General features: G+C 36.8%; 1 protein-coding gene across 2 annotated transcripts in view; it reads left to right on the top strand.

Annotated features, from left to right (window-relative positions):
• The window catches only part of DHX29 (DExH-box helicase 29), a 54661-nt gene that overhangs the window by 22449 nt on the left and 16540 nt on the right, over positions 1 to 15672 (top strand). For both annotated transcript variants that reach the window (XM_012457303.3, XM_064375979.1), the window contains exons 11-17: positions 700 to 1308; positions 3140 to 3283; positions 10953 to 11129; positions 11819 to 11959; positions 13139 to 13283; positions 13407 to 13524; positions 14774 to 14858. In XM_012457303.3, the coding sequence (XP_012312726.2) occupies positions 700 to 1308; positions 3140 to 3283; positions 10953 to 11129; positions 11819 to 11959; positions 13139 to 13283; positions 13407 to 13524; positions 14774 to 14858 (1419 nt within the window). The remainder of the gene's footprint in view (positions 1 to 699; positions 1309 to 3139; positions 3284 to 10952; positions 11130 to 11818; positions 11960 to 13138; positions 13284 to 13406; positions 13525 to 14773; positions 14859 to 15672) is intronic.

Below are 15672 nucleotides of genomic sequence, written 5' to 3'. Positions count from 1 at the left end.
ACCATTGAAAATTTTAGACACTGATTAAATGTAACTCTGGACAGTAGTTCTTTTCCTGTTTCTGCCAGTAAAAGTTCTTAATGTCATTATTTCCCTTACTTTGCAAAATAAGGCACTATGAACTCTTTTGCAAAGTAAGGCACGATGAACTATTTGCTTGATAAAAAAGACTATCAGTGTCAGAGAGATAATTGTGGGTTCTTTATAGCACAGAATTAAGATAACTTAGATTCCATCCAGTATAGTTCATTTAAAATACTTTGACATCTGTCACATTATACAACTGCCAGAATCTCAAAAGAACTGCTTTATGGTTCATTAATATTTTATGTAGTGCCGCTGCAGGAATAAACAATAGACATTTATTCAGTAGTTTAACATGTTCCAAGAATAAGCACCTCACATATCTTAACTAACTTAACCTCAGAATATGCCTGTAAGGGAGGTACAATTACTAGCCCCATTTTAAAAATGCAGAAGCTGAGACACATAGAGGTTAAGTGCATTGCCCAAGGGTACACAGCTAGTCAGTCAAGAAGCCTGAATATGATGTGCTATTTTTGAATTGCATCATACACATACATAGAGTAAAGTAATAATAATTTGAGTCGAATTACATTTTAAGATGAATATAGCTATACTTTTAAGTGCTAATCTGTTGAATTTCCATATTGAGTAATACCACTGTTTTTCCTTCAGTCAGTTCATCAGTTACTTCCTCCCACTTACCGAGACGTTTGGCTGGAGTGGAGTGATGCAGAAAAGAAAAGGGAAGAATTAAATAAAATGGAAACCAATAAACCACGTGATCTCTTTATTGCCAAACTTCTAAATAAATTGAAACAGCAGCAACAACAGCAACAACAGCATTCTGAAAATAAGAGGGAAAACTCTGAAGATCCTGAGGAATCTTGGGAAAATTTAGTTTCGGATGAGGATTTTTCTGCACTGTCCTTGGAATCAGCAAATGTGGAAGATTTGGAACCTGTTAGGAATCTCTTTAGAAAGTTGCAAAGCACACCTAAGTATCAAAGACTTCTAAAGGAAAGACAACAGTTACCTATATTTAAACATCGAGATTCTATTGTTGAAACTCTTAAAAGGCACCGGGTAGTGGTTGTGGCAGGTGAAACAGGGAGTGGAAAAAGTACCCAGGTACCACATTTTCTATTGGAAGACTTGCTTCTAAATGAGTGGGGAGCAAGTAAATGTAACATTGTCTGTACCCAACCACGAAGAATCTCAGCAGTCAGTTTAGCCACCAGAGTGTGTGATGAATTCGGCTGTGAAAATGGACCTGGAGGAAGGGTAAGCTGTCATTCAGCTCCACCTCAGTGAATGGTGACATTACCTTTGCTTCTGTGATCTAAATGGAATTGTACCATATATGAGTTTTCACTGTTACTGGTTGATCACTAGCACATATCAGGCACTTTTCATGTTTTCTTTGATAGATGTGATAGTATGCCACTGTCCAGTGAAAAGGATTATCAGTAGTTCTGTCATTAAAATTCTCTTAGAAAAAAAATATATTAACTATAATAATTGAGTATTCAAATATATTTCACACTAAACTGAACAGCCAAGGAATGTGGACAAACTCAAATTTCACTAAAATATATCTCAAGATTTTGCAACCTTTTCTGTGAAATGTATTCCTGAATGATTTTCATTAATTCTTTTCAGTGAGCAGAAGGGAAAAACAGTATAGATTAAAATGCTAGTATGTTCAAACCCCATATTTAAAAGAAAGAATGAGAAAAATACTTAAATATCTATTGTCATGCATTTTGCCATGTAAATACATGCAAAACTCGCCAAACCTTAACGAGAGTGACTGCAAAGTATAGGAATTAGTTGAATTAATTAAACTAATTCGAACCAAATACGGTGAATTGCAAATTCATATAATTCTGATAATTTTTACTTTGAATTGTTCTTTCTAGAGGTGGCATATAATATTTTTATCTCTAAACTGGGTACCCCTTCATAAAAGTTTTCTATTTAGCAAATTGTCTGGGTTTCTGTCATAGAATAGAAGAGGAAAAAAAAAGGCAGTTTCTGCTCTTAGAGAATGACAGACATATACACAAATAAGACAACGGAATGACTGAGGGAGTAAGAAAGAAAATGTGATGGGGGATGTTACGTTAAAATTCCACTAGGCACTACTAGTATTATACTAGCTGCTTTTTAATGGCAGCAGGTTTGATGAGATCTTGGTAGAAAAATGCATCAAATTACCTGGGAGGCGGAGGTTGCGGTGAGCTGAAATCACGCCACTGCACTCTAGCCTGGGTGTGAGTTATCTCAATTGATTGTTCACAGTCAGTTACAGATCGAACTCCTTATTCTACTCTTTCCCCCTTCTCACTACTGCACTTGACTAGTCTTAAAAAAAAAAAAGTAAACCAAATTATAGAAGCTGCTTAAAATTCCATTCCTGAGTACCTCAATATTTTGCTTCATGATTATTTAGGAAGAAATTAATTCAACATTTATTAATGTTTTCATAATCATATTAATGATATTTAAAGAAAGTGAACAGCTTTTTCTCAAACAAAAGGTTGTGGGGCCAGAGCAGTGGTTCATGCCTGTAATCCTAGCACTTTGGGAGGCCAGGACAGGGGGATAACCTGAGGTCAGGAGTTCAAGACCAGCCTGGCCAAAATGGTGACATCTCATCTCTACTAAAACCATAAAAACTAGCCAGTTGTGGTGGCACGCGCCTGTAATCCTAGCCACATGGGAGGCTGAGACAGGAGAACTGCTTAAACCTAGAAGGTAGAGGTTGCAGTGAGCCAAGATTGCACCACTGGACTCCAGCCTGGGCAACAAGAGTGAAACTTCATCTCAAAAAAAAAAAAAAATGTTCTTCTGTTCAAATTTGCCAAAATATATTTTATAGCTTTATATAGTTGAAGACCATGGGAAATGCTTTTAATAATAAATTGCACTAGATAGATTTGCTACTAATATATTAACAAACTAATAATTACTAATATATTATAATAAATTATACTAGATTATTTACAGTGCTTCATTTAGCAGCAAGATCAGCACCTCTGTTTCACTTTTTAAAGCTTGTTTTGCATATTACTCAAGAAACTCTAATCAAGGCCTTATGTTCTCCCTTTAGAATTCCTTGTGTGGATATCAGATCCGGATGGAATCTCGAGCTTGTGAATCTACCAGGTTACTCTATTGTACAACAGGGGTTTTGCTAAGGAAACTTCAAGAAGATGGTCTTCTAAGTAATGTGTCTCATGTTATTGTAGATGAGGTGAGTGATTCTATAGTTGTATTCAGAAATTTGAAATATTTTTGTATTAAAAAGATGTTACTCCTAGGAGGCTGAGGCAGGAGAATTGCCTGAACCCAGGAGGCAGAGGTTGCGGTGAGCCGAGATCGCGCCATTGCACTCCAGCCTGGGTAACAAGAGCGAAACTCCGTCTCAAAAAAAAAAAAAAAAAAAAAAAGATGTTACTCCTAATACTAGCTAACATTTTCTTTCTTACTAAATTATTATATACTTTACATATAATAATTTCTTGTAACAAATGTATCTCCTGTTGATTTAATAAATACTATATAATATTTGCTATATGCATAATGCTGTTCAAAGGATTATATATAATGTGTGTGTATGTGTGTATGTATATATTTCACAAATGGCAGTCTTGGCTCACTACAACCTCCACCTCCTGGGTTCAAGCAACTCTCCTGTCTCAGCCTCCCATGTGGCTGGGATTACAGGCGCATGCCACCACACCCAGCTAATTTTTGTATTTTTAGTAGAGACGAGATTTCACCATTTGTGATATATATGTACATATATATATACACACACACACATAGGACAATAGGCAGTGAATTCATTTAATTCTTCCAGTAACCCAGTAAAGCAGATATCCTTATTTTAAACTGAGGTACAGAGAGGTCATATCCTAGCCTGCTCAAGTTTTCATAAGCCAGTAATTTCATAGCTAGGGGTTCAAACCCAGGCAATTTAGCTTCAGTCTGTATTAACAGTATACTGCCTCTCAACTATTACATGTAGTTGTTAAAGAATCTGCTCTAATTCTTTTTTTTTTTTTTTTTAAAGAGAAAGAGAGAGAGAATAGGAAAAAGGAAGAGAAAGAGAGAGAGAGAATGGGGAGGAGGGAGAAGGAAAAGAAAGAGGGAGAGAGAATGGGAGTATTGCTTTCTTGCCCAGGCTAGAATGCAATTTAGTAATGGGTATTGAAAACCTCTTTTATACTGATAATTATACTTAATGATGTAGTCAGGAAGGAATAAGGGAAGAAGATAACAAACAGCCAACCAATATTTAATTTAAACCTATGAAATGCTATGCGATTACTGAGGAGTGATTTACTTCCAATTATATAGTCACCTTTGGAATAGGTGTGAGGTGGTAATGTATGTTTTGTGTATTTGAAGTGGAGAGTTCTATAAATGTTTATTAAGTTTACTTGTTCTGGGTCTGAGTTCAAGTTCTGAATATCCTTGTTAATTTTCTATCTTGTTGATCTATAGAATCGTTAGCTCTTCTTGTTGCATTGATCCTTTTGCCATTACGTAATGTCATTCCTCGCCTCTTTTGATCTTTGTTGCTTTAAAGTCTACTTTATCAGAGGCGAGAATTGCATCTCCTGGTTTTTGTTTATTAGTTTATTTTTACTCTCTGTTTGATTGGTAAATCTTCCTTCTTCTCTCTGAGTCTTTGTGTATTGTTGCATGTAAGATGGGCCCGGATGCAGCATACCGATGGGTTTTGGCTTTTTATCCAATTAAAATATATATAAGTTTAATACCGGCGTTTGATGCTAGCTGGCTGTTTTGCCCATTAGTTGATGTAAATTTTTTATTGTGTTAAAGTTCTTTGCTTTTTGATATATTTTTGGAAAGGCTAATATTGGTTGTTCCTTTATATGTATAGTGCTTCTTTCAGAAGCTCTTGTAAAGCAGGCCTGGTGGTGGTGAAGTCTCTAAGTACTTGTTTGTTCGCAAAAGATTTAATTTTTCCTTCGCTCATAAAGCTTAGTTTGGCTGGATAGGAAATTCTGGGTTGAAAGTTCTTTTCTTTAAGGATGTTAAATATTGGTCCCCACTCTTTTCTGGCTTGTAGGGTTTCTGCTGAGAGATCTGCTGTAAGTCTGATAGGTTTCCCTTTATGGGTAACCTGACCTTTCTCTCTGGCTGCCCTTAGTATTTTCTCCTTCATTTCAACCCTAATAAATCTGGCAATTATGTGCCTTGGGGTTGGTCTTCTTGAAGAATATCTTTGTGGTGTTCTCTGTATTACCTGGAGTTGAATATTACCCTGCCTTGCCAGGTTGGGAAAATTTTCCTGAATGATATCCTGAAGAGTATTTTCCAACTTGGATTCATTCTCTTCATCACATTCAGGTACACCTATCAAACGTAAATTAGGTCTTTTCACATAGTCCCATATTTCCTGGAGACTTTGCTCATTCCTTTTCATCCTTTTTTCTGCATTCTTGTCTTCTCGTTTCATTTCACTGAGCTGGTCCTCGACTTCTGATATCCTTCCTTCTGCTTGATCAATTCGACTGTTTAAACTTGTGCATGCTTCGCGAAGTTCTCGTGTTGTGTTTTTCAGCTCCATCAATTCACTTATATTCCTCTCTAAATTGTCCATTCCCGTTAACATTTCGTCAAACCTTTTTTCAAGGTTCTTAGTTTCTTTGCATTGGGTTAGAACAAGTTCTTTTAATTCACAGAAGTTTCTTATCACCCACGTTTGGAAACCTGCTTCTGTCATTGGAACACACGTGTAATCTATTAAGCCTTGTTCCGTTACTGATAAGGAATTGCAATCCCCTGTAGAGGGAGAGGCATTCTGATTTTGAGTATTCTCTACCTTTTTACGCTGGTTTCTTCCCTTCATTATATATTTGTCCGTCTGTCGTCTTTATAATTACCGACTTTCTAACTGGGTCTCTGACGTCCAACTTGTTGATTCCCTGCGCCGAAATCTGAGCAGTCCACTGCGCCGGCCAAAACAGCGGTGTTAAGATTGATGGTGCTTTTCTGCCCGGAATCTCCGGACTCTGCACCAAGAACTGGCGTGCTAAGGCACCAGCAAAACTGCCACGCCGGCCACAAGAGTCGCCCTGGCGACCCGTGGAGCTCCTCCACTGGGAATCTCCTGGTCCGTGAGCAACTAATATGCGTCTGAAAGTGTGGCGTCCTCTCGTTCTTTGCGCTTTCACTGGGAGGTACGTGCCCGAGCTGCTAATCATCAGCCATCTTGGATCTCTCGAATTCTTAAAAGAAGTCTTCACCACTATATCACTTTCTATGTAGATATAACTTGAATCAAATTTGAATGCACATTTACATTGAATTACACTAAAGGTTTCACATTATAATTATGCCATAGTAACCTAGTGTATATAAACTAATTTGCTTGTGTATAATTTTTCAAGAGCAGATAAGATATATAGCATTCCTTTTATTCAGAAAATAAAATTAAAAATCCCCCCAACATAAAGTTTTTGTAAATGTCTGTTGATTCTCTAAGTTCAGAAAGCAATAGTGAAGGTTGAGTCATTCATTGATTTTTGATTAATAGACTATCTATTTTATTGGGTTATTTTTCCCCCTTTTTGTTAGAAATTATTAGAACCATAGAAAGGTAGAAAAATGAAAAGAAAAAGTATCTATAATTTCATGATCCAGAAAAAAATCAATGTTAGCCCTTAATTTATATTTATATATGTATATATTTAATATGTGTATTTATTTGATAATTCTTTCACATTAGTCAACAAAAACATGATTTTTAAAAGTAGCTTTATACTAACATATGATTGGGGTGGACCCATAATTTATTTAGCTATTTTCCTCTCATTGGATAAGTTTGAGTAAAGATATTTTAAAATAAATATTTTGGTAATAAATGATAGAGATTTTTATCTAAGGAGTCTTTATTCCATAATGTGAGAGAACATTGTACTGTTGACCAACAGGTTTGTATGCTGCCTGTGCAGTAACAGACTAATGCACTGAGACAGTGTTTGCAGCACAGAAAATGTTTAATGATTGCAGGGCACCAAGCAAGGAGATGAGGAGACCCTCAAACTATCTCCCTGAGAAGTTATGGCCTGGGGCTTTTAAGGGGATTTTGTAGGGCAAGGGACTGGAAAATTTGGGTCATTGATTGGTCAGGGTAAAGGGATAAAGTTATCAGGATGTAGAAACTGCATTCTTTGGGGAGTCAGCTCTTTGTGGGGTCCTTCATACCAGCTGGCCTCAGTGGGGTCCTTCAGATCAGCTTTGAGTCAGTAGTTTCACTGGTACATAGAACCTGAAGGAATATCTCAAATGTAAAACTTAGCATTTTATAATATTCAGGTTATCTATAGAGCAATTAAGGGGAGCTTCAATCTAGGGTCTGTGTGATTCTAGGAAAATAGGCAGTGAACTACTATGAAGAAGCAGGTCAGAGAACAAGCAGACCTAATGATGAATGCTCAATGTGCTGCAAGCTTAGTTTATGTTTTTCTTCTTTGATTAATTTTATAAAGTTTAGAGGGATGGTTTCACTTTTATCACTAAGATGTCAAAGAGAAAGAGGCTGAATGGCTGCTTTATCTGGCCCATGGGCTCCTGTGGGAAGGGAAAAGGGGTAAGATGTCAAAATTGTGGCTTTGTATGACCAAGACTTAGATTAAAATCAGTATCATCAAGGGTCAACATGAGCCAAAATTCTATTTTTTTTCTTTTTCTTATTACCATTCTTAAAATAAACTACAATATATTTATAGTGAGAAATTCTTACTGTTAAGTAAGTCGAAATATCTGTAGCAGTTAATAAGTTCTGTCCAACCCCAAATTATTACCAGAAAATTACTTGGTAAAAATAGATCAGGATGAACTCTAAAAACCAGACTAACTTCAGGAAGTTGTGTTCTTTGATGGTTTTGTATTAGCCATTTGTAGACACAGTTAACTGAACTGAGCTTCAATGTGATATCATCAGCCTCTTAGACACTACAGCAAGTAAAAAAAGCCTAGAAGTGAAATTCATCATCATGTTAAATATTTATTGTAAGAGATGTCCATGACATTATACAGGACCCTCTTTATGAAGATAGTCAGGACAATGCTCCTTCTGGCCTTAATATTAGGAATTGTGTGATTTTAGTTTGTAGTCAGTATGTGAATTGAGTAGATTTTCTTGATGGCTGCTAGTGTGCTTACAGCCAGATTTTCTGCCCATCTATACCAAGTATACTTGGTAGTATGCACTTTTATTTGCTCTTTTTTATTTTCTATCCTTATTTTTTTCCTTTTAAAAAAAAATCTGGCCAGGTACAGTGGCTTGCACCTATAATGCCAGCAATTTGGGAGGCTGAGGCCATAGCCCAAGAGACTAGCCTGAGCAATATAGAAAGACCTCCTCTCTGAAAAAAAAAAAAGCTACGTTTGGTGGCTTTTGCCTGTAGTCCAGTCTACTCACCTATAGTTCCATCTGCTTGCGAGGCTGAGGTGGAGGATTGCTTGAGCCTGGGAGGTCAAGGCTCCAGTAAGCAGTGATAGCACCACTGCGCTCCAGCCTGGGCAACAGAGCAAGACCCTGTCTCAAAACAACAAACAAAAAAATTCTTATTTGTATAAATTACCATCTATCTGATGAAGTTTTCCAGATCTGTGTCATCCATCAGATTTCTTTCCTGCGCTTCAGACTTAAATATCTAGCTACCTTCTAGATACTTTCAGTCTCGAGAACTCCAAACTCAGCAGTTCCATAACTCAACATTTCTCCTCCCTATTAATCTTTTATAACTTGCCCCTTCTCCTCTCTTCTGGATTTCTGAATGATCCCGAGTCACCTAGTCAAACCACCAAAGTAAAAGCATCTAAGATTTTTCCTTTTTTCTCCCACATCCCCTGAATCCAATCACCTAGTCCTTCTATTTTGCCTTTCTCAAGTACATTTACTTTTCTCTGTATTCATTGGAGTTACCGTGGAGAGGCCACCGTTATCTCTTTAATTACTACAAAAGCCTCTAATAAATTAAACTTCCTGCTTTGTTTTGCTCTCCACCACTACATTTTCCACATTTTAGAAAGGATTATCCTTTTCAAAATAAAACTCAGACCACATGATTCTTCTGCCTTAAAATGCTTTAATCACTGTCCTTCCTAACTCACTGGGATAAAGTCATAACTCCTTAACACAGTTTACAAGGCCTTACAGGGCAGTTTATTGAGTATCTTAACAGCTTTATCTCTTGAGTCCCATCCCATGCTCAAGTCATTGTTTCTGTTTCTCCAGTTTCTGAAAGTTAGTATGATCCTTCTTTCTACCATGAATTCATACACGCTGTGTCACTTGACATAAACGCTTTTTTCTCCTTTTTTTGTGCCATTTCTTCCTCCTCTTTTTCTTTTCATACTCATCCCTCAGTCCTCAGCATCAGTGGCATTTGTCTTAGTAGGCTTCTTGACCATCTGGGTTAGCTGTCTTTCATATATAATTTCAAACCATCCTATACAATATCTTCTTACTACACCAAAACTCTTAAAGGAAGAGAACTCTCTTGGTTGCTTTTTAAAATCCAGCATCTAGCACAATGCTGAGTACTTATTGTTAGACTCTATTCTAAGGGCTTTGTATTATCTCATTTGTCACAATTCTGAAGTTTGCATTATTTGTATTCTCCTTTTATAGAAGAAATAGACCCAGAATACTTAAATGACTTTCCCTAAGTCACACTGTAAGTGGCCAAGAGTTGGACCCAAGCAGTTGATTCCAGAGCCTGAACACTTAACCCCCACTGCCTCCCTTCCAAACAAATGAATGATAAAGGCTGTTTTGTTATCTTGATATACCTTATCCTTTTGTGCTACCCTAAATCTGTTATAAAATAAAGTAGAAATAAGTCACAGTTCAGAAAGTTGGAAGATAGATTCGCACAGTCAACAGATACTAAAGTTCTGACAGTGTACCTCATCTGTGCTCTTCCCTAAAATGCATGTGTTGCAAGCGCATAAAACCCTTTTTCTCTGACAGAGATAGAGATTCTGTCAGATTCCTGCTAGTTAATTCCTCTTTTTCTACCTCGTAGATGAACCTTCTGTCTTGTAATAGTGACAGTATAGCTTTTCTTTTTTTCTTTATTTTATTTTATTTTATTTATTCATTCATTTTCTTTACTTCCCAAGATATGGAAGTAAAAAATAGACAGTATAATTTTATATTAGTGGCAGAGATTTAGGAGTCACTCTTGCTTCTAAGTGAAATTTGGGATATATCTTACTCTTATTAGCTCTTTTTTTTTCCTCTCTTTTTTTGAGAGTCTCACTCCCATCCAGGCTGGAGTGCAATGGTACAATTTTGGCTCACTGCAACCTCCACCTCCTGGGTTCAAGTGATTCTCCTGCCTTAGCCTCCCAGGTAGCTGGGATTACAGGTGCACACCACTACAACTCGGCTAATTTTTGTATTTTTAGTAGAGACAGGGTTTCACCATGTTGGCCAGAATGGTCTCAAACTCCTGACCTTAGGTGATCAGCCCGCCTCGGCCTCCCAAAGTGCTAGGATTACAGGCATGAGCTACTGGGGCAATAAGAAATTCCTTTTTCACCCACCCCTCAAATTTAGGGTTGCATCCGGCCTTATCAGCTATATCTGATCTGATTTGCAAACCATCTCCCAGGGTAGAGTCATGCTGTCATGGCTAATCTAGTTCACTATATGCTGATTTTCAGTGGCTTCAATTTTAGAGAATGATTTTGTTTTCAGTTCTGAAGATCTGCTTCATTTAAAACATACAGCTTCTTCCTCCTCGCATATGTACTGAATGTACTTAAATATTGAATAACTTTTAGTAAATCTGGATGTCTGATTGTTTAAGCCTCTTACTAGAATTTATACAATATATGATGAATTTTTTTTATTCCCTTTATAAAACTAGGTTCATGAAAGAAGTGTCCAGTCTGACTTCCTACTAATTATCTTGAAAGAAATTTTACAGAAACGTTCTGATCTACACTTGATTCTAATGAGTGCCACTGTGGACAGTGAAAAATTTTCTACCTATTTCACACATTGCCCCATTCTCAGAATTTCAGGAAGAAGTTATCCTGTTGAGGTAAATTTTCTTTATAATGTGTGTATAAGCGGAAACTACATTCCCACCAGGTTCTTTCCCTAGGAGATGGGCCCTTGTAGTCTGAGCTCAGAACTATTCCTAGGTACAATGAGTCAACAGAGGATCCAAACACAGCCTTAAGAATCAGATGGCTGCTACTGCCTTGCCTGAGGTTGGATAGGAGAGAAAGGAGGGTTTTGACTCGAGCCCTGAGGGCTACAGTACATAAAACTTTATTTTCACATGAAAATCATTATATTCAGATTAAGAGTAGCTACCCTTCCCTGGTCATCTAGTGGCTAGGAAGGAAAAAAAAAAAGAGTGGCTACCTGGCAGTAAGGAACTCCTTTTCACCCACCCCTCAAATTTAGGGTTGTCTTTGAAGCTTCCTTTCTACATATTCTAGTCTTGATTCTTACCTTTTCAGTTCAGCAGATATAGTCTACACTTAACTGTTTCATATGTATATATAGATATATCTCATAATGTAATTTGCCCTGAGACTTAAGGGACAATCCCTCTATGTCAACCAGTCTTCATTCCCAAATAATACTAAAAAAATTGTTTTTCATAATATTCTAAATTAGCATTTGGTGACATTCAAAAGGTGGTATCCCCTTGTTCTCTTTAAAATGATATTTACTGAAATGAATTTGAATTCACCCATTTATATGCCTTATTCTGTCCAGGTTTTTCATCTTGAAGATATAATAGAAGAAACAGGCTTTGTACTGGAAAAAGACTCAGAATATTGTCAGAAATTTCTGGAAGAGGAAGAAGAAGTAACCATTAATGTTACAAGCAAAGCAGGGGGAATAAAAAAATATCAGGTAAAAAGAAACTATTTGGAAAGATATCAGATAATAATACCCAGGGCCTAACCTGCCACAAGAGTTTCAAAATCATATGGTTAACACACTGAATTCAACTATAATTTGATAGATGAGGAACAGGTCTGAGAATGAGCAAATTTTAAAGGTCATTTCTTTAATCTTTATTTCATAGACTGTAGTCTTTGATTTGTGATACTTTGATTGTCATACTATTCTGGGCCATATAGATACACATACAAAATCAAGGACCATACAAGTTAGAAGCAACTTCTTGTAACAATTTCATAACAGTGATCAATTATTGAGGAGTACATTTGTAGTGATTTTTTCCTACTTCGTCTTAACACCATAGGTGGTCAGGATAGGGCAAGCCCCAAATCTAGATCCTTGCCATTGGTTTTCTTAGCCTTTGTCCTGGCAGGAGCAGGGCAGAGGCAAGATAGTGATAGGTAGATAGTGATAGATGGTGAAGCTGTCTAGGGCATCGTTCTTCCTAGGAAGTTAGTCTCAATTACGTGTTTTCAGAAATATCACAAAAGCAATGTTATCCTGCATTTTAGCCAGTGATAATAGATCCAGCATTTTCGTCATATCCATGATGTTTCATGCATGTTTCCAATTTGATGAAAACACAGAGTTAAAGTTACTTATCTTTTAATTAAGCAGATAGACCAAGAAAGCAAAAACTAAAATCTTGCCCTAAAACACCAGAGGTAAAAAATTACAAACTAAAGAAAGACTTTAGAAAAGTATAGTTATTTCAGAAGATGTGATTGGAATTCAGGAGCCAAAGTAGAATGTAGAAGGAATGAGGCAAGTACAAGCTACTTATTAAAGTTATGACCTCTCTTGGCCTGGCTGTTTTTTAGTTGCCACAGATTGATGCATACATGATTACAATATGTTTTTCTATAATTCTTTTATTCTGTATATGCCAAGATAAAAGGTTTTGCTATACCTAAGAGCTAGATGACATTAAATTATAGAAGAAAGATGATACTTTCTGATACTCTCACCACTATTAAAAATTATACTCCTCCTATATTTTAACAAAATAGCAATGGTGACAATGAGAAAAATATAGATTTGAATGAATGCAAATACCTCTTTTCCTTCTTTGTCTTATAAAAATACTTAATATTTTTATTTAGCTCCCTCTGGTTGGATTTCTTTTAGGAATACATCCCTGTTCAGACTGGAGCAAATGCTGATTTAAATCCATTTTACCAAAAGTACAGCAGCCGTACTCAGCATGCTATTCTATATATGAATCCTTATAAAATCAACCTGGATCTCATTTTGGAACTTCTTGCATATTTAGGTATATTTCTATTTCTATTTGACTTGATAAAATATTTCTACTAGCTGGAGATGTCTTATTAAAATCTTATATGCTGTTCCTTATCTTCTTATTTTGAATATTATATCTTTTTTTAAATTTCAGATAAAAGTCCCCAATTCAGAAATATTGAAGGAGCAGTATTGATCTTTTTACCAGGGCTTGCTCATATTCAGCAGTTGTATGATCTTCTATCAAATGATAGAAGATTTTATTCTGAACGGTAACTATACATTTCCATTATATTCCTGGTAGTTTTAAAATAGGAAAATATATGGTACATTAAAACCCTTGATCAGAGTTTTCAAAGTCTTTTCACCTTTAGTTAAAATTACCTATGGTGAAGTAAGATTTTTTTTCTTTAAACATTTCCATTATAACATGTTACCTACTAAAAATTTTTAGGTACTATATTCTGCATTTGTTCCGTTTTATTTTATTTTTGAGACAGATTCTTTCTCCGTTGCCCAGGCTGGAGTGCAGTGGTGCAATTGCACCTTCAGCCTCAACCTCCTGGGCTCAAGCAGTCCTCCCACTTCAGCCTTTGGAGCAGCTGGGACCACAGGCATGCACCACTATGCCCAGCTAATTTTAAAAAATTTTTTCGTAGAGAGAGACAAGGTCTCCCTCTGTTGCCCAGGCTGGTCCCAAACTCTTGGGCTCATGTGAACTTCTCACCTCAGCCTCCCAAAGTGCTAGGATTACAGGTGTGATCCACTGCCTGTAGGCTTCATCTTCTTAATATGATTAAGTAGAGGGAATCCTGTGATTAAAAGTAAGATGGTGACTCCCTTCTGCTAACCCACTGAAAACTCCAAAAAAACCTGCAAAACTCCAAAAAAACTTGCAGTTTATATCCATATATATTTAATCAGCTGTTTACTATATGTTTTAATATATTTTTGTTTTGTGAGACAGAGTCTCACTCTGTCCCCCAGGCTGGAGTGCACTGGCGCAATCTTGCCTCACTGCAATCTCCGCCTCCCAAGTTCAAGTGATTCTCCTGCCTCAGCCTCCCAAGTAGCTGGGATTACAGGCACCCACCACCAGGCCCAGCTAATTTTTGTATTTTTTTTTTTTTTAGTAGAGAGGGGGTTTCACCGTGTTGGCCAGGGTGGTCTCGAACTTCTGACCTCAGGTGATCTGCCTGCCTCAGCCTCCCAAAGTGTTGGGATTACAGGCATGAGCCACCACGCCCGGCCAATATAGTTTATTACTTTTGTAGTAAACCATATAAACTTCAACAATAGAACATTTAAAAAAATTTAATCCTATCCATATAATTTGTTTATATTCTCTATGATGTGTGTATATGGGGTTTCATTGTACAATTTTGTAAGCTTTTGTGTACGTTTAAATTTTTCATAATAAAAAATCTTAAAGTTGCTTGTCATATGCAAATAAATTTTGTTATTCTTTGCAGTGTCTTCTAAAGAGAAACTCTTGCTAAGAACTATGATTTTAACTTTCAGATATAGAGTGATAGCTCTGCATTCTATTCTTTCAACCCAAGATCAAGCTGCAGCATTCACACTTCCTCCTCCAGGAGTCAGGAAGGTAAAATTCAGTACAGCAAATTTATATGTTATTACCTGAGAGTATTTCATGAGGGCAGTATAACTTTTTATCATCAAAGACAGTTGTTAACATTAAGTGCCTTATAGCACATTGCCAACTCCAAGTGTTCTGCAGCTTACCATCATCAGAGTGAACCCAGTGTTACAATTCAAGCATTTGAATATTTATGTTATGTGAGACTGGATATTTAAATCCTCAGAGTATTCTCATTGTTCTCTAGGCAGATCCTCTCTGATAATTTTTATAGTACATAAACCATTAGGTAGGTCCCAAAGCTAATAAGTAACAGAGCCAGGATAACATTAATATGATTTTTTTTTCCTAATAATTGTGAAGGGTTATGCTAAGCTGTCTCCATTCTCTGTCCAGTTTCCCATTCTACTTATGTCTTTTTTTTTTTTAAGATGGAGTTTTGCTCTTGTTGCCTTGGCTGGAGTGCAGTGGTGCGATCTCAGCTCACTGCAACCTCCGCCTCCTGGGTTCAAGCAATTCTCCTGCCTCAGCCTCCCAAATAGCTGGGATTACATACATCTGCCACCATACCCGGCTGATTTTTGTATTTTTAGTAGAGACAGGGTTTTGGGAGATGGGGTTTTGGTTTTGTCATGTTAGCCAGGCTGGTCTCGAACTCCTGACCACAGGTGATATGCTCACCTCAGCCTTCCAAAGTACTGGGATTACAGGCATGAGCCACTGTGCCTGGTCCCCTACTTATGTCATTTTTAAGATAATTGACTAGAATTAGGGGAATGGTATTTTTGTTGGAATAAAAATTTTTATTTTATATTTAGTC

This window comes from Aotus nancymaae, unplaced genomic scaffold (genome assembly GCF_030222135.1).
Source record: "Aotus nancymaae isolate 86718 unplaced genomic scaffold, 86718_ANA_hifiasm-v0.15.2.pri h1tg000014l, whole genome shotgun sequence".
Taxonomy (NCBI): Eukaryota; Metazoa; Chordata; class Mammalia; order Primates; family Aotidae; genus Aotus; species Aotus nancymaae.
This window is presented reverse-complemented; position numbering and strand designations above follow the sequence as displayed.